This window comes from Oncorhynchus tshawytscha, linkage group LG03 (genome assembly GCF_018296145.1).
Source record: "Oncorhynchus tshawytscha isolate Ot180627B linkage group LG03, Otsh_v2.0, whole genome shotgun sequence".
NCBI lineage: Eukaryota > Metazoa > Chordata > Actinopteri > Salmoniformes > Salmonidae > Oncorhynchus > Oncorhynchus tshawytscha.
Genome location: NC_056431.1, coordinates 45,203,210 through 45,229,993, shown reverse-complemented (window position 1 = coordinate 45,229,993; position 26,784 = coordinate 45,203,210). Strand labels below are relative to the sequence as shown.

Genomic DNA, 26,784 nt, shown 5'->3' with positions numbered 1-26,784 from the left:
CTTGATTTCCTTATGAACCTTTCTCACAACAACATCGATGGAAGTAGTCTAGTAGTTTATTGACTGTAACGTTGTTTTGTATGATACGGTATTATCTAATTATTAGCTAATTCGAAGTATTGACTCACTCTCACCTTCCTGCCTCTGGTGTTCTCGCACAAGATAAAACCATAAAACAGCACTCTGGGATACCATTCCAGGGTCGTGCCTCCTAGTCTTAGAGGCAGGAATCACTGTGTTAGCCTGGAAGGGATCACCTAAGGATACTAAACATTACAGGACGAAGAGCAGGCTCTATACACTGACTGCCATCATGACAGGTCAGGCAACAAAATTCTATTAAAATTGCTATTCAGATATCTGGCATTTTCTGATGGGCTTATGTTATTGGTGAAACAAAATGCATCTATTTAATTGTTACATCAGTACCCTGCTTAGATATCTCTAATATTTGATATATTTAACCTAATGGTTTTATTTCTCACACACAAAAAGATGAAGACGATGTTAAGAAGAGCAAGTCAAAGGTAAGACTTCTAGTGCACTGTTACACTGTCTGGATTCATTTATTTTACAAGTGATGCTCTGAAACATAAATAAATGCTTCAGAGATTAAGTTAACTAGCACCAATTGTTAGAACACTATGCAACGCAATTCAAGCTTGCATGTTCAGCTACACTACATGACCAAAAGTATTTGGACACCTGCTTGTCGAACATCTCATTCCAAAATCATGAGCATTAATATGGAGTTGGTGCCCTTGCTGTTGGTAAAGGCTTTCGACTAGATGTTGGAATTTTGCTGCGGGGACTTGCTTTCCATTCAGCCACGAGCAATAGTGAGGTCCGGCACTGATGTTGGGCGATTAGGAGATGTTCGCAGTCGACGTTCCAATTCATCCCAAAGGTGGGGTTGATGGCAGGGCTCTGTGCAGGCCAGTCAAGTTCTTCCACACCGATTGACAAATTATTTCTGGATAGTCTTTACTTTGAGCATGGTGGCATTGTTATGCTGAAACAGGAAAGGGCCTTCCCCAAACTGTTGCCAAAAAGTTGAAAGCACAGAATCGTCTAGAATGGAAATGCCAACTGACATTTACTCATGAGGTGCTGACCACCGTGATTATTGTTATTAATATTTGACCCTGATGGTCATCTATGAACGTTTGAACATTTTGGCCATGTACTGTTATAATCTCAACCCAGCACAGTCAGAAGAGGACTGGCCACCCCTCAGAGCCTGGTTCCTCTCTAGATTCCTGCCTTTCTAGGGAGTTTTTCCAAGCCACCGTACTACTACATCTCCATTGCTTGCTGTTCGGGGTTTTAAGTTTGGTTTCTGTATAGCACTTTGTGACATCGGCTGATGGAAAAAGGGCTTTATAAATAAATGTGATTGATAGCATTAAGATTTCCCTTCACAGGATCTAAGGGGCCTAGCTCGAACCATGAAAAACAGCCGCAGCACATTATTCCTCCTCCACCAAACCTTACAGTTGGCACTATGCATTCGGGCATGTAGCTTTCTCCTGGAATCCACCAAACCAAGATTTGTCTGTCGGACTGCAAGATGGTGAAGCATGATTCATCATTCCAGAGAATTGAAAATCTCACTGCTACAGTGTCCAATGGCAGCGAGCTTTACACCACTTCAGCCGACGTTTGGCGTTGCACATTGGGATCTTAGGCTTCTGTGCTGCTGCTCGGCCATGGAAACCCTTTTCATGAAGCTCCAGACGAACAGTTCTTGTGCTGATGTTATTTCCAGAAACAGTTTGGAACTCGTTAGTGAGTGTTGCAACCGATGACAGACTATTTAAACGCTACGTGCTTCAGCACTCGGTGGTTCCGTTCTGTGAGCTTGTGTGTCCTACCACTTCGCAGCTGAGCCATTGTTGCTCCAAAACGTTTCCACGTCACAATAACAGTGTTTACAGTTGACTGGGGGCAGCTCTAGCAGGGCAGAAATTTGACAAACTGACTTGTTGGAAAGGTGGCATCCTATGCCGGTGCCACGTTGAAAGTCACTGAGCTCTTCAGTAAGGCCATTCTACTGCCAATGTGTGTCTATTGAGATTGCATGGCTGTGTGCTCGATTTTATACACCTATCAGCAATGGGTGTGGCTGAAATAGCTGAATCCACTAATTTGAAGGGGTGTCCATATACTTTTGTATGTATAGTGTATGTTTATTTCATTCAATATCATAGCTGTAAGGGAATCCTTATTTTTTTAACTGCACTCTGCAATTTTAAAGTAAATAGGCTTTTATTCAGATATAGTATAGATGAAGTTCTAAAGATACCAGAGTAATATGGCCCTTATTTTGTGTCTGTATGAACAGGAGGTATGTGGCTATCCCCTAAGCATATTCTTCATTGTTGTAAATGAGTTCTGCGAGAGATTCTCCTACTATGGCATGCGAGGTAAGAATATGACACAGTATCTACTACATGGGAGTAATCAACAGTTCGAACCCAGTGAGCAAAACTAGTTGAAAATATCTAATTTCAACGAGTTTTGCCCACTGGGAATAACTACAGTGGCTTTGTGTAGTGCCCATCCTGAGGAGCTTCCCCTTCTCTCTCTCCTGTCCACAGCTGTGCTGGTGCTGTACTTCAGGTACTTCCTTCGGTTTGATGATGACCTGGCCACCTCCATCTACCACACCTTCGTGGCTCTGTGCTACCTGACTCCCATCCTGGGAGCCATTGTAGCAGACTCCTGGTTGGGCAAGTTTAAGTAAGTGACTGTTCGGAGTCCTAGAACTAGGGTGTATTACAGAACAGGAATTTGTTCTTGCACTGGTAGCTAACACCTTGATTTCCCCTTCCTGTAGGACTATCATCTACTTGTCCATTGTCTATGCAATTGGCCAGGTTGTGATGGCAGTCAGCGCCATTCATGACATCACGGACACAGACAGAGATGGCACGCCAGACAACTTGACCTTGCATATGTGAGTCGTCCTCATTTAAAGTCAAGTTCATAGATTTGCTTCCGAAAAACACAAGTCACATACGAAGGCTTGCCGGAGTATGTCCTGACTACACAGACTTTGTGAGGTGCTACTGAATCCATGGTCTAACAATGTTGCTCTGCCTCCACTCTCAGTGTGCTGTCCATGGTGGGCCTGCTCCTCATTGCGCTGGGGACAGGTGGTATCAAACCATGTGTGGCTGCTTTTGGAGGAGACCAGTTTCAGGACCACCAGGTTAGCAGAATAACTCTGTGTTTGGAGAATAACACCACCACTTTGTCTGTCTGTATCTTTGTCAGTAGGCAGAGATTTCCTCACTACAGCTGCCAAGTCATTTTAATACCCACGGACACTGATGTTAACTTTGAAATGAAGAACATGTAGGAGAGCCTTTGCTCCTTTGATAAGTGTAATGTACATGTATCTCCTATGAGTGGCACATAATATACAGTACCAGTCAAAAGCTTGGACACCTACTGATTCATTTGGACTAGTTTCTACATTGTAGAATAATAGTGAAGACATCAACACTATGAAATAACACATATGGAATCATGTGGTAACAAAATAACTGTGAAACAAATCAAAATATATTTTAGATTCTTCAAAGTAGCCACCCTTTGTCTTGATGAAAGCTTTGCATACTTGGCATTCTCTCAACCAGCTTCATGAGGTAGTCACCTGGAATGCATTTCAATTAACAGGTGTGCCTTGTTAAACGTTCATTTGTGGAATTTCTTTCCTTCGGTATTGTTGGGACAAGGTAGAAGATAGCCCTATTTGGTAAAAGACCAAGTCCATATTATGGCAAGAACAGCTCAAATAAGCAAAGAGAAACGACAATTCATTATTACTTTAAGACACGAAGGCAGTCAATCTGGAACATTTCAAGAACTTTGAAAGTTTCTTTAATTAAATGCAGCCGCAAACACCATCAAGCACTATGATGAAACTGGCTCTCATGAGGACCACAACAGGAAAGGAAGACCCAGAGTTACATCTGCTGCAGAGGATAAGTTCATTAGAGTTATCAGCCTCAGAAATCGGCAGTTAACTGCACCTCAGATTGCAGCCCAAATAAATACTTCACGGAGTTCCGGTAACAGACACATCTCAACATCAACTGTTCAGAGGAGACTGCGTGAATCAGCCCTTCATGGTCTTTGTAAGACACAGAGTAGGTGAACGGGTGATCTCCGCATGTGTGGTTCCAACCGTGAAGCTTGGAGGAAGAGGTGTGATGGTGTGGGGGTGCTTTGCTGGTGACACTGTCTGTGATTTATTTAGAATTCAAGGCACACATAACCAGCATGGCTAACACAGCATTCTGCAGCGATACCCCATCCCATCTGGTTTGCTCATTTGTTTTTCAACAGGACAATGACACAACACACTTCCAGGCTGTGTAAGGGCTATTTGACCAAGAAGGAGTGCTGCATCAGATGACCTCCACAGTCACCCGACCTCAACCCAATTGAGTTGGTTTGGGATGAGTTGGACCGCAGAGTTAAGGAAAAGCAGCCAACAAGTGCTCTGCATATGTGGGAACTCCTTCAAGACTGTTGTAAAAGCATTCCAGGTGAAGCTGGTTGAGAAAGTGCCAACAGTGTGCTGTAATCAAGGCAAAGGGTGGCTACTTTGAAAAATATAAAACATTTGGATATGCTTAACACTTTTTTGGTTACTACATGATTCCAGATGTGTTATTTCATAGTTTTGATGTCTTCACTATTATTCTACAATGTAAAAATAAACAAAAACCCTTGAATGAGTAGGTGTGTCCAAACTTTTGACTGGTACAGTACAAACTTTACACACGATACAAATCTAGTCCTTTTTATTTTTGCAGGCAAAACAGAGGAGCACTTTCTTCTCGGTTTTCTACCTGTGTATCAATGGTGGGAGTCTCCTGTCTACTATCATTACACCAATCCTCAGAGGTAGGGAAAATGTCCAAGCCAGGCCAGGCTATGTATAATAACTCCCTCAATGTCATCTGAAGATATTACCACAAATCTGCATAAATAACTATTTAATACACAACACAACTGCAGCTAGTGTATGGATGAGTGATGTCTGTGCTGTGTCCCTGTGTTTAGGCCAGGAGTGTGGCATCCACAGCCAGCAGAAGTGTTACCCTCTGGCCTTCGGTGTCCCTGCTGCGCTCATGGTGGTCGCCCTTGGTTAGTGTCTCTACCATCTTCTTTATTCTACCTACAGATGTAGGATCTTAATTTGACCTATATTGTCAAAGCAAATTAAATCCTGCAGCAACAGGATTTGAATGTTCAGTCTGTAATTTTGCTTGATCAGTGGTCAGACTATTAGCCGGGCAAAAGTAGACGGCAGGAAAAGTTCAATACTGTTAATATAACCATGTGTTAGTGTGGGTTTTCAGTGAATGTATGTAAATCATGAAGTTCATCTGCATTTCCTGCGGTGAAAGAAAATTCTCAGCAACAAAAGAGTGATCAAATTAAGATCCTACAACTGTACCTTGTCCCATTGTTTTGCTGTAATATTTATTCTGATAAAGAGTATAAAAATGTCGTTTTGACGGTGCTGTTTTGCTGTTTGTCCCTACAGTCGTGTTCATAATTGGAAGTGGTATGTACCATAAGACTGAACCGCAGGGAAACATAATGCTGGATGTGTGTAAATGTATCGGGGTAAGTCAACATTATCTAGTACCAGCATTCAGCATAATTGCATCAACTTTCACAACAATGTGTAAAATGACTGGTGGAATCTTCCCTGCAGCCACTCTGGTGTTTCTGAAAGGATCATTTCTGTGTCTGCTCATCTTTACAGTTTGCAATAAAGAACCGCTTCAGGCACAGGAGTAGCTCCTACCCGAAGAGAACGCACTGGATGGACTGGGCCGAAGAGAAACACGAGGTAGGTTATCTACACTGCAAACTATACAGTACTATCTAAATGGCATGTTCGGTCTCAAATATATGAACAAAACCTCATATTGTCTTTCTCTCTTTTTGTGCTTGTAGAAACTCCTCATTGCTCAGATAAAGATGGTGCTGAAGGTCCTATTTCTGTACATTCCCCTTCCAATGTTTTGGACCCTATTTGACCAAAAGGTATCCGAGATACGTTGGTAGATAATCTAGTTTGTCCTGCAATATGTGATGTAACTTGTAATATCCATATGGTAAATCAAGTAAAACGTTCTGCTCCCTCACAGGGCTCTAGGTGGACTCTTCAGGCCACCACCATGGATGGAAACTTTGTACGTTTTCAAAAACATCCCACTGTAAAAAGTCAACCAAAGCTACAATTTGCAAGTTGTTCATGTCCGTAATGACCTTGCTCTCTTTCCAGGGATCCCTCATTCTGCAGCCTGATCAAATGCAGGTAAGTTGGAGGTACTTTATGGTTCCTGGTTGTTTTCATCCATGGCTAAATGCACTTCTTACCATAGAAACCATCTTTTTGACAGACTGTCAACCCTATCCTGATCCTGACTCTGGTACCGATCATGGACAGTGTGGTGTACCCACTGATAAAGAAATGTGGCCTGAACTTCACGTAAGTTCTACTTAAAGAAAAATGATAAAAACAAATGCCTGTACAGTATCTACAAAACAGTGAAAAGGCAGGTGTAAGCATGCTTAGGAATCTAACCATGAACCTTTCCTCAACAGTCCTTTGAGGAGAATGACAGTGGGGATGTTTTTGGCAGCCATGGCCTTTGTTGCCGCAGCTTTGGTACAGATCCAGATTGATGTAAGTGTGTACAATACATACATTGTGTGGCAGTTTGTTTCTGGTTTACTAAAGTATTCTTTGATGCTATCATGGCCTTGTATGGCTAGGAATAGATGTAGCATTGTTGAAAGCAGAAACAGTCTAGAACCCGGGCTACAGGAAATCTATATTATGACAAAGTCAAAATTGAGAGTATCCCATTTTGACCCTCTTCATGGCAATACTTTCACTGTCTATAGAATTGGAACGCATAACAAAGAGATTATATTATTTGCTAAATCCTTACTTGTACCCAGAGCCATATACTAACATATATCTATCTACAGTTGAGGTAGGAAGTTTACATACACATATTTTGGAGTTGTTAAAACTTGTTTTTCAACCACTCCACAAATGTCTTGTTAACAAACTATAGTTTTGGCAAGTCGGTTAGGACATCTACTTTGTGCATGACACAAGTAATTTTTCCAACAATTGTTTACAAACAGATTATTTCACTTATAATTCACTGTATCACAATTCCAGTGGGTCATAAGTTTACATACACTAAGTTGACTGTGCCTTTAAACAGCTTGGAAAATTCCAGAAAATGATGTCATGGCTTTAGAAGCTTCTGATATGCTAATTGACGTCATTAAAGTCAATTGGAGGTGTACCTGTGGATGTATTTCAAGGCCTACCATCAAACTCAGTGCCTCTTTGCTTGGCTTCATGGGAAAATCAAAAGAAATCAGCCAAGACCTCAGAAAAAAAATTGTAGACCTCCACAAGTCTGGTTCATCCTTGGGAGCAATTTCCAAATGCCTGAAGGAACCATGTTCATCTGTACAAACAATAGTATGCAAGTATAAACACCATGTGACCACGCAGCCGTCATATCGCTCAGGAAGGAGACACATTCTGTCTTCTAGAGATGAACGTACTTTGGTGCAAAAAGTGCAAATCAATCCCAGAACAACAGCAAAGGACCTTGTGAAGATGTTGGAGGAAAAAGGTACAAAAGTATCTATATCCACAGTAAAACGAGTCCTATATCGACATAACCTGAAAGGCCGCTCAGCAAGGAAGAAGCCACTACTCCAAAACCGCCAAAAAAAAGCCAGACTACGGTTTGCAACTGCACATGGGGACAAAGATCGTACTTTTTGGAGAAATGTACTCTGGTCTGATGAAACAAAAATAGAACTGTTTGGCCATAATGACCATCATTATGTTTGGAGGAAAAAGGGGGATGCTTGCAAGACGAAGAACACCATCCCAACTGTGAAGTACGAGGGTGGCAGCATCATATTGTGGAGGTGCTTTGCTGCAGGAGGGACTGGTGCACTTCACAAAATAGATGGCATCATGAGGTAGGGAAATTATGTGGATATACTGAAGCAACATCTCAAGACATCAGTCAGGAAGTGAAAGCTTGGTCTTCCAAATGGACAATGACCCCAAGCATACTTCCAAAGTTGTGGCAAAATGGCTTAAGGACAATAAAGTAAAGGTACTGGAGTGGCCATCACAAAACCCTGACCTCAATCCTATAGAAAAGTTGTGGGCAGAACTGAAAAAGCTTGTGCGTGCAAGGAGGCCTACAAACCTGACTCAGTTACATCACCTCTGTCAGGAGGAATGGGCCAAAAATTCACCCAACTGATTGTGGGAAGCTTGTGGAAGGCTACCTGAAACGTTTGACCCAAGTTAAACAATTTAAAGGCAATGCTACCAAATACTAATTGAGTGTATGTAAACGTCTGACCCACTGGGAATGTGATGAAAGCTGAAATAAATTATTATCTCTACTATTATTCTGACATTTCACATTCTTAAAAATAAAGTGGTGATCCTAACTGAGCGAAGACAGGGAATTTTTACTAGGATGAAATGTCAGGATTTGTGAAAAACTGAGTTTAAATGTATTTGGCCAAGGTGTGTGTAAACTTCTGACTTTAACAGTATATATAAATATATGACTCTGCTTGTATCTGTTTCAGAAAACCTTGCCAACCTTCCCATCATCCTCCCAGAGCCAATTAAAATTACTCAACATGGGCAGTATCCCCCTGACAGTTACCTTACCCAATAACGATCCATTCGTCATTGAAGCAGCTACGGTAAACCATCTTGAGGAGGTTCTCTTAGGCATTCATATCACAAAACCTGACTGTATTGGCAGAAATCTTACACAGATGTTGATGTCTACTAGAAGAATATCTTTTACATGTTTTATTTAACCTTTATTTGATGAGGGAGTCATACTGAGAGAAAGGTCTCTTTTACAGATGAGCCCTGAATTACAGAATTTACAGAAAATAAACACATCAAAATGTAAATACAAAACGCAAACAGAAAGACAAAAACAAAGCCATTCATCAGTAATAAGGTCCTCAAGTAATGATTTAAGTAGAATGGTGAAGTTATGATCAGCCAAAACATTACATTAAGACATTTATCATTTGTAGTAACTTTTCTAATTGAACCAAGTGCTTCACTGTAACTGTCAAGTGTTTATACCTTGTTGTGGAACTGACTCCACTCATATATTTTACAGGCTAGTGCAAATTACCTTACATTTGAGGAAGAAAGCATCCAAGTTTCATTTCAGAGTCCTGCAATATCTAGGACTATTTCCTTAGCAAAGAACAAGCGGCAAACACTACTAATTCCCTCAAACCTCAGTGCCCCAATGTGGGAGGTGGTAAGTACATACCTACTATTGCACCCTTATAAAAGTACAGTATTAACATCATGAGCATTAAGTCAATATACATTTTCTCTGATCCTCTGTTGCAGACTGATGATGTGATGGCAAAGCCAGAGCAAGGGGCCAATGCAATCAGGTAAATTTGGATGCATTTCCCAATGTTGTTTGCCGAGATGACCGATATGAACATACATTTCCAGATAATCTATAGCCATTCATGGTTAACTTGGATGTGTTTTTTTGTTGCTCTATGTGTATTAATTTCCAGATTTGTTAATGGTATGGCTGGAGCGGTGAATGTGTCAACCTTTGGAAGCATTGACTACTCCTCTGCTTCCAACTACTCTCTCATATCAAATGGAAAGTAAGGAATGAATTATTGATTATACTTGCAAATATGCAGTATAATAAAGAGGATGACATAAAGAATATGCAGCTAAATCCTTAAAATGTGTATTTAGCTGATTTTGCTTACGTTATAAGACTCACAAACACAGATTTCCAAAGCATCTCTTCTTACTCATTTCCAGAGCCACCTTCATCATAACCAATGGTGCGAACACATGTAAATACTCCAGAGAATTTGGATTCGGGAGTTCTTACACTCTGCTTATCCCCAGTCATTTTGTATGGGGCCTGACTGTAAGTTTCAATCCTTCTACGTGTCACTTAATAATACAGTGATATATCCCATAATCAGCTTCAGTAAATTACAGTTTTGATTGTCTCTTTTATATAGTGCTCGGAATCCATTTCTGGGGTTGAGGATATCCAGCCCAACTCCTTCCATATGGGCTGGCAGATCCCACAGTACTTCCTCATTACCTGTGGAGAGGTGGTGTTCTCTGTTACTGGCCTGGAGTTCTCTTATTCACAGGTAAAGCACACACACCCTTATTAGTCGACATTTAGTTCAGGTCTAAACCTGAACTTGAATAATTCTGATCTGCCCAACAACAGGGGAAAGTATAAAGTAATCTCTTGAATTTTCAGTTGTAAAATAATGGGTGGCTGTACAATTCACAGCATAATTTACCAAGCGATATATCTTTCTTCAAAGGCACCGAGCAACATGAAGGCAGTGCTACAAGCAGGCTGGCTGTTCACTGTAGCTATTGGCAACTTTATTGTCCTTATTGTGGCTGAGATTGCACAGATCGAAGAACAGGTACAGTGCCACTACACTACACTCTAAAGATAAATCTCTCATTCTATGTCCTCTGAGGACACACTCATAGCCCTCTTGCGGCACGTTGTCTGCGTATTGGGAAAGCCAGCCCTGACTCTATGGGTGAAAGAGTTGAAGTCTTCAGTGCCCATGAATCATACCTCAAAGGCCAGATCTGATGATGTAAATATGTGACGTGTCAAATCTTTGTGTTTTTTCCTCCTGCAGTGGGCAGAGTTTGTCCTCTTCGCCTCCCTCCTAGTGGCAGTGTGTGTCATCTTCTCCATCATGGCCTATTTCTATACCTACATGGACCCTGCAGAGATCGAGGCCCAGTTCAGGGACAAAGATGGTACGGAGGAATCAGACAAAGAGGAGCTTCAAATGCAGAAGAAAGATTTCGTAGACCATCACAATGAAGATGATGAAGCCAAACAATCAAAAATGTAAATTTCTGTCAATTTGCATAATTGTGTGTGTGTGTGTGTGTGAGCGTGTGTGTGTGAGCGTGTGTGTGTGAGCGTGTGTGTGTGTGTGTGAGCGTGTGTGTGTGAGCGTGTGTGTGAGCGTGTGTGCGTGAGCGAGAGAAAGAGACTGAGTGAAAGAGAGAAAGAGACTGAGTGAAAGAGAGAAAGAGACTGAGTGAAAGAGAGAAAGAGACTGAGTGAAAGAGAGAAAGAGACTGAGTGAAAGAGAGGAAGGGGCAAGAGAAAGAAAAAACATGAATACCAATTGTATTATATTATAGTTTTGATATGCACAAAATAACTGCTCCAAGTATGGTGCAGAGAGGGAAAAGGACATTTTTACTACATTTAAAATACACTTAAATTCCAGACTTGTTTTAAGCTTTCGGCTGTGAGAGAAAACAACAAAACATTACAAATGGAACAATCTGTTTTTGAAAAAAACTGTAAAACATCCCAATGTCCATCGATCAGGATTAATTTTGCATGATTATACTGTATAGGTTGTTATTAATATAGAAGTTAGTGTGTATTAATAAAAAGCAAGATTTTCTAAACATTTAATTATATAACTGGAAAACAAATCTGTCATTGCTTAAATAAACATGAAGAAGACACATTTTTATCGTGGCTCTCATTTAGGCTCACTTATATTCATCTGCGGCTTGGGCATAATACAATTTATAGTCCATGTGATTTGCCTTAGACTTTAACATAAATTTTTTAAAGAGGACTGGGTTTGCACAGGCCAATCATTTATAATTAAGCTACTTTTTGGGACATAATGAGACAATATGTGTCAGATAACATACATTAGGCCAACTCATATTCTGCTCTTCTTAAATACATTTGATTCATATCGTAATGTTTCTTTAGACATTACTGAAATACAGTTGAAGTCGGAAGTTTACATACACTTAGATTGGAGTCATTAAAACTCGTTTTTCAACCACTCAACAAATGTCTTGTTAACAAACTATAGTTTTGGCAGGTCAGTTAGGACATCTACTTTGTGCATGACACAAGTAATTTTTCCAACAATTGTTTACAGATGATTTCACTTATAATTCACTGTATCACAGTTCCAGTGGGTCAGAAGTTTACATACACTAAGTTGACTGTGCCTTTAAACAGCTTGGAAAATTCTAGAAAATGATGTCATGGCTTTAGAAGCTTCTGATAGACTCAAATTATGTCAATTAGCCTATTGGAGGTGTAGCTGTGGATGTATTTCAAGGCCTACTTTCAAACTCAGTGCCTCTTTGCTTGGCATCATGGGAAAATAAATCAGCCAAGACCTCAGAAAAAAAACTGTGCCCCTCTACAAGTCTGGTTCATCCTTGAGAGCTATTTCCAAACGCCTGAAGGTACCATGTTCATCTGTACAAACAATAGTACGCAACTATAAACACCATGGGACCACGCAGCTGTGGAAGGAGATGCGTTCTTTGGTGCAAAAAGTGAAAATCAATCCCAGAAAAACAGCAAAGGACCTTGTGAAGATGCTGTATATAGCCTCATAACTGTTATGTAATTTTCTTGTTACTTTTTGATTGGAATTTTTTACTTTAGTTTATTTAGAAAACATTTTACTGTATTGTTGGTTAAGGGCTTGTAAGTAAGCATTTCACGGTAAGGTCTACACCTGTTGTATTCGGCGCATGTGATAAATACAATTGGATTTGATTGTCATGCAAAAGCCTGCCGTGACCCTTAATTAACAAACACGTTTAGCATCTCCAGGGGCCTCTTTTATCAACCGTGCAAAGGCACAAGTCTGCGTAAACCATGCGTGGGATCATTTCCATGCAAAGTGTGAGATATATCAATATAAATGTTTGCTTGTGAGTGTGATTACATTTAAGCACAGCCACGACCATGTGTAGGCACAGTGCCAAGTGGTGGAATTCGGGAACTGCTTGTCAAGAATGGGAAGAATATGTTGAAAATGTGGGAAATTGTTAGAGTAATATTTTTTTTTTACATGGATTTACTTGTATTTCCATGGTGAATTCATGTAACAGCTGTTGACAAGATACATATTTAAGTTGACATCAGTGCTTTTGTTATAATAATAATCCAGATAAAGTAGCCTACAGTCATTTGTTGAATTAGAGGCACATGTTAAAGTGAAACCATTGTAGAAATACTATAAAATACTGCGACAATGGAAATCAAATGAGAGATGCCTGATCTTGCTCTGTTGGAAGATTTGGCACACGCTGCATTTTTCAGTGTGTGTGAGCCTGAGAACAATTGGTATTTATCAACGTTATCTCCTACCAGTGTGCATAAGATCGTAGGATTGTTTGAAAAATCAGACTTTTTCTATGCCTATGAACATTCTAAATTCCATTCATAAGTAGTATTTTTAGAATAGTTTCTACGCAATTATGATTGCACACAAGCAGCTTGGAACATCTACATTTAAAAACATGGAACATCTACATTGTAAAAAAGTATAATAAATCAATTTAATATACATTATCACAATAAATCCATGAAATACAGTTGAAGACGGAAGTTTACATACAACTTAGCCAAATACATTTAAACTCAGTTTTTCAAAATTCCTGACATTTAATCCTAGTAAAAATTCGGTCAGTTAGGATCACCACTTTATTTTAAGAATGTGAAATGTCAGAATAATTGTAGAGAGAATGATTTATTTCAACTTTTATCATTCCCTTAAAATTGTTTAACTTGGGTCAAACGTTTCGGGTAGCCTTCCACAAGCTTCCCACAGTCAGTTGGGTGAATTTTGGCAGATTCCTCCTGACAGAGATGGAGTAACTGAGTCATGTTTGTAGGCCTCCTTGCTCACACACGCTTTTTCAGTTCTGCCCACAAATGTTCAATAGGACTGAGGTCAGGTCTTTGTGATGGCCACTCCAAATCCTTGACTTTGTTGTCCTTAAGCCATTTTGCCACAACTTTGGAAGTATGCTTGGGGTCATTGTCCATTTGGAAGACCCCTTTGCGGCCAAGCCTTAAGGTCCTGACTGATGTCTTGAGATGTTGCTTCAATATATCCACATCATTTTCCATCCTCATGATGCCATCTATTTTGTGAAGTGCACCAGTCCCTCCTGCAGCAAAGCACCCCCACAATATGATGCTGCCACCCCCGTACTTCACGGTTGGGATGGTGTTCTTCATCTTGCAAGCATCCCCCTTTTTCCTCCAAACATAACGATAGACATTATGGCCAAACAGTCCTATTTTTGTTTCATCAGACCAGAGGAATGTATGATCTTTGTCCCCATGTGCAGTTGCAAACCGTAGTCTGGCTTTTTTATGGTGGGTTTGGAGCAGTGGCTTCTTCCTTGTTGAGCGGCCTTTCAGGTTATGTTGATATAGGACTCAATTTACTGTGGATATAGATACATTTGTACTGGTTTCCTCCAGCATCTTCACAAGGTCCTTTGCTGTTTTTCTGGGATTGATTTGCACTTTTTGCACCAAAGAACGCATCTTCTTCCTGAGCGGAGGTACCGAGTCAATGTGCGGGGTACAGGTTAGTCAAGGTCATTTGTAAAGTGACGATGCATAGATAATATACAGCGAGTAGCATGTAAATAGTTTGGGTGGCCATTTGATTAGTTTAGTTGTTCAGCAGTCTTATGGCTTGAGGGTAGAAGCTGTTAAGGAGCCTTTTGGTCCTAGACTTGGCGCTCCGGTACCGCTTGCTGTGGGAACAGTCTATGACTTGGGTGACTGAAGTCTTTGACAATTTTTGGGCCTTCCATGTCGGCAGTGATGTACTGGGCCGTACACACTACCCAGTAGCTCCTTACGGTCAGATGCCAAGCATTTGCCAGACCAGGCGGTGATGCAACCAGGACACTCTCGATGGTGTAGCTGTAGAACTTTTTGAGGATCTGGGGACCCATGCCGGGGAAAAGGTGTTGTCGTGCCCTCTTCACAACTGTCTTGGTGTGTTTGGACCATGATAGTTTATTGGTGATGTGGAAACCAAGGAACTTGAAACTCTCGACCCGCTCCACTTCAGTCCCGTCAATGTTAATGGGGGCCTGTTCAGCCCTCCTTTTCGTATAGTCCACAATCAGCTCATTTGTCTTGCTCACATTGAGAGAGAGGTTGTTGTCCTGGCACCACACTGCCAGTTCTCTGACCTCCTCCCTATAGGCTGTCTCATCGTTGACAGTGATCAGGTCTACTACTGTTGTGTCGTCAGCCAACTTAATGATGGAATTGGAGTTGTGCTTGGCAACGCAGTCGTGGGTGAACAGGGAGTACATGAGGGGACAAAGCACGCACCCCTGAGGGACCCCAGAGTTGAGGATCAGTGTGACAGATGTTGTTGCCTAACCTTACCACCTGGGGGCGGCCCATCAGGAAGTCCAGGATCCAGTTGCAGAGGGAGGTGTTTAGTCCCAATGTTCTTAGCTTTGTGATGAGCTTTGTTGGCACTATGGTGTTGAACGCTGAGCTGTAGTCAATGAAAAGCATTCTCACATAAGTGTTCCTTTAGTCCAGGTGTGAAAGGGCAGTTTGAACTGCGATTGAAATGGCATCATCTGTGGATCTGTTGGGGCGGTATGTGAATTTGAGTGGGTCTAGGGTTTCTGGCATGATGGTGTTGATGTGACCCATGACCAGCCTTTCAAAGCACTTCATGGCTACCGACGTGAGTGCTACAAGGCGGTAATCATTTAGCCAGGTTACCTTCGCTTTCTTGGCCACAGGGATTATGGTGGTCTGTTTGAAACATGTAGGTATTACAGACTTTGCCAGGAAGAGGTTGAAAATGTCAGTGAAGACACTTGCCAGTTGGTCTGCACATGCTTTGAGTACACATCCTGGTAATCCATCTGGCCCCATGGCTTTGTGAATGTTGACCTGTTTAAAGGTTTTGCTCACATCGGCTTCGGAGAGCATGATCACATAGTCGTCCAGAACAGCTGGTGCTCTCATGCATGCTTCAGTGTTGCTTGCCTCAAAGCGAGCATAATTTAATAAAAAATACAATGTATGCTTGATCCGAAAATGTGGTCGGAGGCTTTGTATGGAGGTTGTGATGCAATTGCAGAGCCTCCGGAGGCATTCAGAGGCTAAACTGAGCTCCGTACCTCATCGCCGTGGGGTTCTCAAATTTTGTAACATTGCGGAAGGCTCTGTATAGCTCCGCATTGACATGATTGGTTGATGGTAGGTGAGGGCGGGAGGTCTTGTATAAACGAAAACTCAATTCCTTGACAACTTCCTTGAAGCTCAAGTATGAATGCCCTGACTTCTGCAGAGGTCATTTTACCGTAAATGCTGCATGGCCAATGCAGATGTCAGATTGACCATTCACTTTTGTATGACAATAACTGTCTGACAAAATGTCATGACTGCCACAGCCTTAGCCACGATACGTCTGGAAATCGCAGGATAGGTGAGGGGCCGAGTAGACAGGTTGCAATGTGAGAACTCATGTAATCTGAGCATGCAGATCGCAGACTTCAGGATGACAAGATTATGCAGACAATTTGCATATTATTGCTCCCAAAATGTCAACATTTTTGTCATAGTCTAATGTATGCCTAGGGGCTCTTTTCAATCGGGATCGAGGAAGTTCAGCGTTACTGTGATTGAAATTTTAAAGACAATGAACCAGTGTTAGAAAAGACTGGATTCATTGTAAACGTGGCATATGTTGGCTCAATCATAAATTAATTTAACATTTATTATCAGGTATCAAGGTAAGACCCAGATGCAGACCGTGTTGAAGTAACAATGCTTATTACAGCGACAGGGGCAATGGTACAGGACGGCAGGCAGGCTCAGGGTCAGGTCAGGCAGAGGTCGGTAGTACAGAGGTGGGGCAAAGGTACAGGACGGCAGTCAGGGTCAGGGGCAGACAGAGTGGTCAGGCAGGTGGGTACAGGGTCAGGACAGGCAAGGGTCAAAAACCAGGAGCACGAGAAAAGAGAGACTGGGGAAAAGCAGGAGCTGACACAAAAATGTTGGTTGGCTTGACAAACAAGACGAACTGGCAACAGACAAACAGAGCACACAGGTATAAATACACTGGGGAAGATGGGTGACACCTGACACATGGAGGGGGGTGGAGACAGTCACAAAGGCAGGTGAAACAGATCACGGTGTGACAATTTATATTGCGCAATCTACAACGTTTCAGAGATACAGATTGAATAGAGCCCTACTAAGAGATTTCACTGTCTTTCAGTTCATCAAGTGGTGGGTCTCCTTCCATTTCTTTGCAATACTTAAGCCAACCTGCTAGCTACTGTAACATTGCTACTGACTCAAGGAAGTCAACGCACATCCACACTAGCTAGCTGTGTTAACTAGTTTATTAAATTACTAGCTATCCAACTATGGGAAGACATAAGGTATCGAATCATTTGCACCAGAAAGAGGCCCGCTGATAAGGCCAATCTATTGAGCCATACACTGAGTGTACACAACATTAAATTAAGGACACCTGCTCTTTCCATAACATAGACTGACCAGGTGAATCCAATAATCCCTTATTGATGTCGCTTGTTAAATCCACTTCAATCAGTGTAGATGAAGGGGAGGAGCCCGGGTTAAATAATGATTTTTAAACCTTAAAACAATTGAGACATGGATTGTGTATGTGTGCCATTCAGGGTGAATGGGCAAGATGAAAGATTTCAGTGTCGTTGAACTGGGTGTGGTAGTCAGTGCAAGGTGCATTGGTTTGAGTGTGTCAAAAACTGCAGTGCTGCTGGGTTTTTCACGCTCAACAGTATCCCCTGTGTATCAAGAATAGTCTACCACACAAAGGACATGCAGCCAACTTGACACAACTGTTGGAATTATTTGCGTCAACATGGGCCAGCATTTTTTGTGGAATGCTTTCAACACCTTGTAGAGTCCATGTCGCGACGGACTGAGGCTGTTCTGAGGGCAAAAAGGGGAAAAACTCAATATTAGTATGGTGTTCCTCAGGTTTTCTACACAGTGTAGATGTGCAAAGAAGGCAGTGTCTGGTATGCTGATGTTTCAATCATGTAGTCTTGTAGATTGTATTATTCTTGTCAAGCGGTGCTTCACTCATATCTCTGCCTTTTTATCTAGATATCTAGACTGCAGAACAGCAGTGGCATGCATTCATGGGTGCCAAGGGAAGCCAGGCTTCCCCCAAAAGAATGTACAAGGAAAAAAAGACAAAAACATAGAAAATAGTGTATCTTTAGTCTCTCTGTTTCATAAATGTCTTTCAATTGGCTGACTGTATCTCACCAGATAAAGCCTCGAGCAAACGAAACAGCGCCCATCTGTCTCAGTATGTGTAGCCCGTCTACCTGATGCTGTCTGATCAAAAAGAGTACGACATTGTTGCCGCCCGTAGCATTGAATGCAAGGGAAGCCAGCAAGTATTTGGCCTCCCTTGATAAAAAAAAATCATAATAATAATAGCCAATCACCGTTGAGCTAAACTGTGAGGTCAGCTGTGAGGTCAGCTGTGAATTGTACTGGTGTACCCAAAAAAGTGTCAAGGGAAGGGCTTCACACCAATCACAACACATCAGAAGCCAAACTTCATTGACAGAACAAAATTGAATTGTTGCATCATCTCGTTGTGTTGTTGTCCTCTGGTGGCTAGTTAACTAGCTAAAATTGTCCCTTTCCTAAATTAGCCATGGATGGAGATTTGGACTTGTGGTTTAATTAATTTTCCATTCTGGCCAAGGATTATAATGCTGATTCTGATCAAACCATAAATTCATACATTGTGCCCCTGGCCTGAGAGGGTTGAAGTTCAACAGGAAGCTAGATGCAGTAGGCTAATGTTAATTAGAAGATCCTGCACATCGCTGCCCATGAAATAAAGTTAGGCTAGGAAGCAGAAAACAGTACATTATGGACAGCCATATTTAGTTTACGTTGATTGGACTAAATCATTTGTGGTATATTTTAGTTGTCACTATTAGACTAAGCATAGGTGATTAGATGATGTTGAAGTTGAAATGGTGCTGGAATAGTGACGGTAGCACCTGTTTTCTTTGCTACTTGCGGTAACTCTCCGTGGCTCTAAATCAGTAGTTGATTAGTAGTCAGAAATGTCGAAAACATGAACTTGCATGATCATACTGTAGGTCATGTAACTGTTTGTTACATGCAATATGTTTTGTGGACTTCACTGGACAGATGTTGCACTCCGGTTTTGTGATGAAACAAAGGTGTGGTGGAATTTATTCTGTCACTGTCTCCTTATTGTCTCGGCCTTCGCCCTATATATCACGGTGTCAAGACATTTGAACTAACAAGATATTAAAAACCAAACAACGCAATTATCACAACACAGGTTGTAATATGGATTTCCCCCACCTGGCTTGGCTTCACTGGTGATTTTACCCATGCACCGCTACTGTAGGACAGATGGCCTTTATCACTGCCCCCAGTGGGAAACAATCAGGAGAGATAACATGACAATTCACCTGCTGTCGTCTCAATGGGCTTCTCGTGTTGCGTCATCTACACTGCCCTCCATGCCTGCTTGGTTGTCAATGACAAACAGAAAGTGTTTTTTGAATGATTTTAGATTAATGGCTATAAATCAATCTCTGAATGTGCTACCATGATGAAACCACTCTCTCCTGGTGCGCTACGATGTAACGATTGCAGGCATATGCTTTGTGGCTGTGACGTAGGGTTCAGCCAGGAGTTGGACAGTCGGAAGAGCAAATGAAAGTTTAGGAGGGACATCCCAGCTTCAGGTGACTTCAGATTTCACATCCTACGTTACAAATGCTCAGAAAATATACTCTGTGTCCGTGGGAATCAATGCAAGCCATTTCGATCTATGGTGTCCACAGATCTAATTGTAAATTAAAATGTTGGTTGGAACTGATACCAGAACCACACAGGTCCCCTAAACAGTCCCCTATAATTTTTCCACCCACATAACCCGAAAACATAGACACTTCCAAAGATTGTAACAGTCACAAGCCATCTAAAAAGCATCTGTGTAGATGCTACAAATAGGATATTAGCATTTTTTTAAACTAAAAGGATTTTCAGCACGTACAGTAGAAAACCTGGGGCAAAAGTCATTCCATCAGATGTGAGTTAAAGGAGTGTCGACAGTATCGTTTCTTTGCAGAAAGGAGTAATCTACCCTTCAGTCAGTGTGAACATGTCTGTTCACAGACTGTGTGAAGACACGCAGTCTGAAGAATTTCTTGAAACAACAGTTTTCAAAGAATCGGTTGCATGCACATTTGTGGGAGAAACTAAAAAGGCGACTTGCCTAAAGAGGCAAAAAGCTGCCCCAGAAAGCTCTTGTACCATTTCCTGTTTTGGTCCAATTTGGTGAATCCCCAAAACAGATCGGTCTGTCAATACATGAGCCCATAATAAAGCATTTTAGTCAGCTTGGCAGAGGAAAAGTGACCTACACAAACAATAACACTTGGCATTGCCCCTTGTGATGGCATATCCTGCCATCACAAAAGTAAACATAGGAAAGTTGCACTTATTTGAGACAGACTGATTCACCACAAGAACTCCAAAATGATGTCATCTGGCCGCCCACCAATGACTTGGAATGCACTGTTCGATATATACACAGAGGAAAAAGTTCCAGGCAACCTCCCAGAAGAAGTAATCCGTTTTAAAACGCCAACTGAGTATGCTACACAGTTATTTCCTGCATATACCAAATGCGCACTCTGTCCAGACCATCCAAAGCTTCAAAAACCAGTTCAGATAACGAAAAAAAGGTGTAATCTCTTTCTCTCCTTCAAATGTTTGTCCCCAAGGTCTTGTGTGATGACCCCACTCTCCATGGATGGACACACGCCTGAGGCTACTGTGGGAAACTGTTTTACTATGCAAGGGTCTACTGTTATGGTTGTGAGTGGAAAGGTATCTTGTAGTTATGAAAGTTCAATCAGTAAGGCTGGTCTGAATGGATTGTCACTTTTCATTCATCAAATAAACTCATAACTCATATCGCTTTCTCTCACTCATCAGCATAGCAGGTATGACTATGGTGGTGGTTATGATGTTACCTCATCAGCTTAGAGTCATGTTTCTCCTCCTCCTTTACTATTAGCAAGTGTTTCAGAATGTCATCCACCTATTTTACTTCGGCCTATGAGCATGGCACACTAAGTCAATTCCACCACGGTTGCTGATTAACCTATGGGCTCAGTCATGCAATAATCACTTCCCTTTCTTTCAACCAATGGGCGTGAATCTAGGGGAGTATTTCTATGTCATCTCAAACCTTATCTCCCACTTGATGTTTTGCACCACCACCACCACCAACTGAAGGCCCGTCATCAGGGTCCCCGTTCTCCCAGTGGGTTCCGATGCCAGCTGTCCAGGGCTACCTGTCATCAGCATCTGGCTCTGAGGAGTATTCCTCGGAGACGAGGCCTACCCCAAACTAAGTGCAAACCAGATGGGATGGCTCCATCGCTCCATGCTGGTTAAGTGTGCCTTGAATTCGAAATAAATCACAGACCGTGTCACCAGCAAAGCACCCCCACACCATCACACCACCTACTCCATGCTTCACGGTGGAAACCACACATCCGGAGATCATCCTTTCACTTACTCTGCGTCTCACAAATGCACAGAGTAGGTTGGAACCAAAAATGTCAAATTTGGACTTATCAGCCCAAAGGACAGTTTTCCACCAGTCTAATGTCCATTGTTCATGTTTCTTGGCCCAAGCAAGTCTCTTCTTATTATTGGTGTCCTTTGGTAGTGGTTTCTTTGCTGCAATTCGACCATGATGGTTTTTGCGACTGCACTTAAAGTTCTTGAAATTTTCCGTATTGACTGACCTTAAAGTCTTAGAGTAATGATGGACTGTCGTTTCTCTTTGCTTATTTGAGCTGTTCTGGACTTGGTCTTTTACCAAATGGGGCTATCTTCTGTATACCACCACTACCTTGTCACAACACAACTGATTGGCTCAAATGCATCAAGAAGGAAAGAAATTCCACAAATTAACTTTTAACAAGGCACACCTGTTAATTGAAATGCATTCCAGGTGTCTACCTCATGAAGCTGGATGAGAGAATGCCAAGATGGTGCAAAGCTGTCATGAAGGTAAAGGGTAGCTACTTTGATATTTCTCAAATATAAAATACACATTTTTTGGTTACTACATGATTTCATAAGTGTTATTTCATAGTTTTGATGTCTTCACTGTTATTCTACAATGTAGAAAATATTACAAATAAAGAAAAACCCTTAAATGAGTAGGTGTGTCCCAACTGGTCCTGTATACCTCTCATATTTTTCCCTAGTGTTATTAGCCCATCTCCTCTTTCTCGCTCCATCGTTACTTCATTCCTTCCTGGCTTTCAACAGTTAAATGAAATACGTTTCAATGTCCTTATCTTCATCATTCTAATGACATCCTTGAATAATATAGGACTAGAATTAGATGCGGAAGGTCTTCTCTTTACGAAGATTGAATGGTTATGGGTCTGAATGAATAACTGCCATAGCCTACCGCCGTCGCGCGTTCGGTCTTCTTTCAAATTATCCTGTCAGTTATATTATCTGCTGTATTTAACATTCAGCAAAAAAAGGGCTTGCCTCCCTCTTTGAATAGTCTATTGGTATAAGAAATGCAAAAAAATAAATGTCCAGAAAGCTATTCTAGTCTAGCTTTTCCTGGATGGGACTCATAGAGTTAAGGAGCGTTTTTAAGGAGAGAGGCCAGCAGAGAACAGGTGTGTGCATATTGCACAAGAGACGGCTATAAATTAGAAGCTTATTATGCATAACCCATCATTAATTAGATAAATATAAGGTGAATAGTGCATTGACTAGTGCACTACCTGAAAGAGGTAGGCTAGGACATCTATATATATATAGGCCTATATATCAATCTAGAACAGGATGATCTATTTTGGATGCCATTTGAATCATGGAGAGAGTTGATGGAGAGAGACTGTGAGAGAGTGCTCGCGCGTGCACTGATTTAAAGCAACGATATTCAAGTGATAGGCTGTTTTAAAACGCTTTACAATAAAAAAAATAAGGTGACCCCTAAAGCCAGATGGAGATGGATACATTTGACGGGCATTCGGTCTTTATATTAATGTAGCATAGCTGCAGCAAATGCAGACCTACCTGTCACAAGAATAAAAGTTGCCATGATGAGATAGATGATAGGTCTATATGCATTGTGAACTGCACTCCATACTGAGATGGGCTGTCTGTCCCCACCATGAGCATTGATGATCCATCATGCAGAGGCCGTAGAAGCCAGATTTAGACATCACATATAATTTAACAGTTCCATTTCACTCCATGCTGTTCATATAAATAATTTATCATAATTTACCGGTTTCTAGCAGTTATCACAGAAAAGGGACTGGTTTTGGGCAGTAAATCCCAGTAAATCTCAGCAACCGGTTTCCCTCGATTCAATTCTAGTCTACATTTAGTCATCTGTTAGGCCCTGTGCTGTATTTGAATCATTCTGATCTGCCCAACAACAGGGGAAAGTATAAAGTAATCTCTTGAATTTTCAGTTGTAAAATAATGGGTGGCTGTACTCCAATTCACAATTCACCAAGCGATATATCTTTCTTCAAAGGCACCGAGCAACATGAAGGCAGTGCTACAAGCAGGCTGGCTGTTCACTGTAGCTATTGGCAACTTTATTGTCCTTATTGTGGCTGAGATTACACAGATTGAAGAACGGGTACATTGCCACTACACTACACTCTCCTGATAACTCTCTCATAACACTCATAGCACTCCTGCAGCATGTGGTCCGTGTAGAGGGCGAGCCAGCCCTCTATGGGTGAAATTTCACCTCTATGGGTGAAAGAGCTGAAGTATTCAGTGCCCATGAAGCATACCTCAAGGGCCAGATCTGTTCAAATCTTTGTTTTTTCCTCCTGCAGTGGGCAGTGTGTGTCATCTTCTCCATCATGGCCTATTTCTATACCTACATGGACCCTGCAGAGATCGAGGCCCAGTTCAGGGACAAAGATTGTACCGAAGAATCAGACAAAGAGGAGCTTCAAATGCAGAAAAATGATTCCATAGCCCATCACAATGAAGATGATGAAGCCTAACAAACAACTCTCAATTCATCTGTCAATTTGCATAAGCGTGCGTGCGTGCGTGCGTGCGTGCGTGCGTGCGTGCGTGCGTGCGTGCGTGCGTGCGTGCGTGCGTGCGAGAGGGGATTAGAGAAAGCGGGAATTACATGAATTAGAGAAAATACACACATCAAATGCAAGCAGAAAGAAAAACATGGTCATAAAAAAACACATTAGTAATAAGGTCCTCAAACAGCTTTCTGAATTGCCAAAGGCACCAAAACATTTTGAAGATTGTTCCACAAATAAGGTGCAAGAAAACTAAAATTGGATTTGTCTAACTCAGTAGAGACCAAAGGAATTTCCAGAGTTAGCCATCCCTGACACCCTGTGTGGTAACTTGTACTGTATGTCTAAAGTTTAGTATTGATCTTAGGTACAGTAGGACTTTTTGTAAAAGGGCTTTATAAAACATAGCAATGTATCAAACTACGTGACATCAAAGAGGACCAACCAACTTTCTGGTAGAGAATGCAGTGAGTGCAAAAATGGTTGTCTGTAATAAAGTGGTGAGTACTGTGAAAAACTGCATCTAAAGGCTTTAATGAAGTGGCAGCTGCATTCATATAGATGATGTCATTATAGTCTAGGACCGATAAGAATGACAACTGAATCATCCGATTTCTACTATTAGCGAGAGGATAGAAGAAGCCCATTTTTATTCTCAGCTTCTTAAATAACTCATCAATATACTTTATACAAGACAGCTTTTCATCTATCCAGATGCCCAGATATTTGTAAGCAGGGACACAATCAATATGGACACCATCCAAAGTACACATGCTTAAATCATTGAGAACAACAGATACAGTACTTAGTTTAATCTGCATTCAATACTAATTTCAGGTCAATAAAGTTTGTCTGTAATACAATGAAGGCAGACTGTCGTTCAGATAGAGCATGGTCAACCATAGGGGCAACAGCATACACAACAGTATCATCGGTATTAAATTGCAGGTTACAATTATTTTTACAGAATTGTTCAAGTAAACAGGGATTCATTTTAAGGATTCATTTTAGCTTGGCAAGAAAGGCAAGGGTCACCACCTTTGTGAAGGGGGAGTACATGGGCAGTCTTCCAAACCTTGGGGATAGTATGAGATATAATCATCAGGTAAAGAAATATGGGTTAATTATTCAGCAATCAGGGGGCAGAAAAAATGGATCAAACATATCAGCCCCAGTGGATTTCTTTTACATAAATCTTTAACAAGGCATCTAGTACATCACAGAAAGTAAATTGTTGAATACCAATGCTATTATATTATAGTCTTGATATGTACAAAATAACTGCTCCAAGTATGGTGCAGAGAGGGAAAAGGACATTGGTACTATATTTAAGATACATTTAAAGTCCAGACTTTTTTAAACTTTCAGCTGTGAAAGAAAATAACAAAACATTACAAATGGAACCATATGTTATTTCTTAAAAGTCTAAGCTATTGGGGGAGGGGATCCCTTTAGGTATAAAATAAATATATATATAAAAAATGAATAGTCTCCATTTTGATAGTCTCCCCTTTCGGACGCTACAGACGTTTTCGTGAGAAGACCGATTTTCGGGATGGGGTCACCTTTCACCGCAGATGTGGAAGTTCGACATCGGCAGATGGGTGGATTGAGACACATCCAATGCAAAAAAAACATATCTCTAGCTTAACTTGATGGATTTTGATGAGGATTTTTTTATTATGTTACTTACATTGACCCACAGGCAGTAGTGGAAAAAATACCAAATTGTTATACTTAAAATTACCCAGTAAAATACTACTTGAGTAAAAGTCTAAAAGTATTTGGTTTTAAATATACTTAAGTATCAAAAGTAAAAGTATAAATCATTTCAAAGTAGTACTTTAAAGTATTTTTTACTTAAGTACTTTACACCACTGCCCACCGGTGCATCAATCAGCTCTAAGGGGTTATTTAAAATAACTGTAAAACATCCCAATGTCCCAATGTCTCTAGATCAGGATTCATTTTGTACACTTGTATATGTTGCATTCTTTTTATATAGAAGTTAGTGTGTATTAAAAAACACATTTTTCTTGATTTGATTAAATATCTGGAACAATTGTTTTCCTTGTCATTGCTTTAAAAAACATGGAGAGACTATTTTTGTCATGGCTGTTATTTAAGCTCACTTACATTAATCTAATCTGTCTGGGGATAATAACATCCTGTCTTTGTGATTGGCCTTAGACTATAGCATAAATGTTGAAAGGAGGACTGGGTATGCATAAGCCAGTATATTATAACAGTGATATTTAGGGACATAATTAGACAATATTGACCTCCCCACCTGTTCAAGTTGGTACATTTCCATTTGTCCCATGTGTTGGACCAGTGTGCTTGCTCCCAGAAAGCTCCAATGTAACTACTTCCCAAATAGGGCTACTGGCTTCTGATATTTGAAGAAAAATATACACCCGACACACGTGAAAACTAGGTGTATGAATTTTACTGAAGGGATACAGGGCATACCTGGTTGTCAGTAGTAACCACAGCCACAAAGTCAATAAATGTAATCAAACATGTGCTTTTTCGTCTTAATGTAAGGTTAGACATAAGGTTAGCAATGTGGTTAAGATTATGGTTATGTTTAAAATCAGATTTTAAGAAGATACATTTTTAAATATGCATGGTTTAGCCATAACTATGACTTTGTGGATGTG

At 41.0% G+C, this 26,784-nt stretch overlaps 1 protein-coding gene across 2 annotated transcripts; it reads left to right on the top strand.

The window, feature by feature from the left end:
• Positions 1–186: 186 nt before the first annotated feature.
• On the top strand, positions 187–24,088 carry slc15a1a (solute carrier family 15 member 1a). 2 transcript variants are annotated; one of them, XM_024414209.2, is made up of 24 exons: positions 187–320; positions 496–527; positions 2,345–2,426; positions 2,601–2,742; positions 2,840–2,959; positions 3,115–3,214; positions 4,830–4,920; positions 5,080–5,163; positions 5,567–5,649; positions 5,792–5,878; positions 5,986–6,075; positions 6,180–6,224; positions 6,317–6,349; positions 6,435–6,523; positions 6,640–6,721; positions 8,686–8,805; positions 9,243–9,389; positions 9,485–9,531; positions 9,664–9,759; positions 9,926–10,037; positions 10,135–10,272; positions 10,456–10,563; positions 10,792–10,887; positions 23,975–24,088. In XM_024414209.2, the coding sequence occupies exons 1-24, from the start codon at positions 314–316 to the stop codon at positions 24,083–24,085; spliced, it is 2,142 nt and encodes a 713-aa protein (XP_024269977.2). In that variant the 5' UTR covers positions 187–313; the 3' UTR covers positions 24,086–24,088. The 2 variants fall into 2 exon arrangements, with proteins under 2 accessions (XP_024269977.2, XP_024269976.2); XM_024414208.2 differs by lacking the exon at positions 23,975–24,088 and having other exon boundaries at positions 188–320; positions 10,792–11,085.
• Positions 24,089–26,784: the final 2,696 nt, after the last annotated feature.

Coding starts and splice junctions, on each gene's coding strand:
- slc15a1a (XM_024414208.2), top strand. Junction 5,879..5,985: donor GGGCCGAAGAGAAACACGAG/GTAGGTTATCTA, acceptor TTGTGCTTGTAG/AAACTCCTCATTGCTCAGAT. Junction 9,390..9,484: donor GTGCCCCAATGTGGGAGGTG/GTAAGTACATAC, acceptor CCTCTGTTGCAG/ACTGATGATGTGATGGCAAA.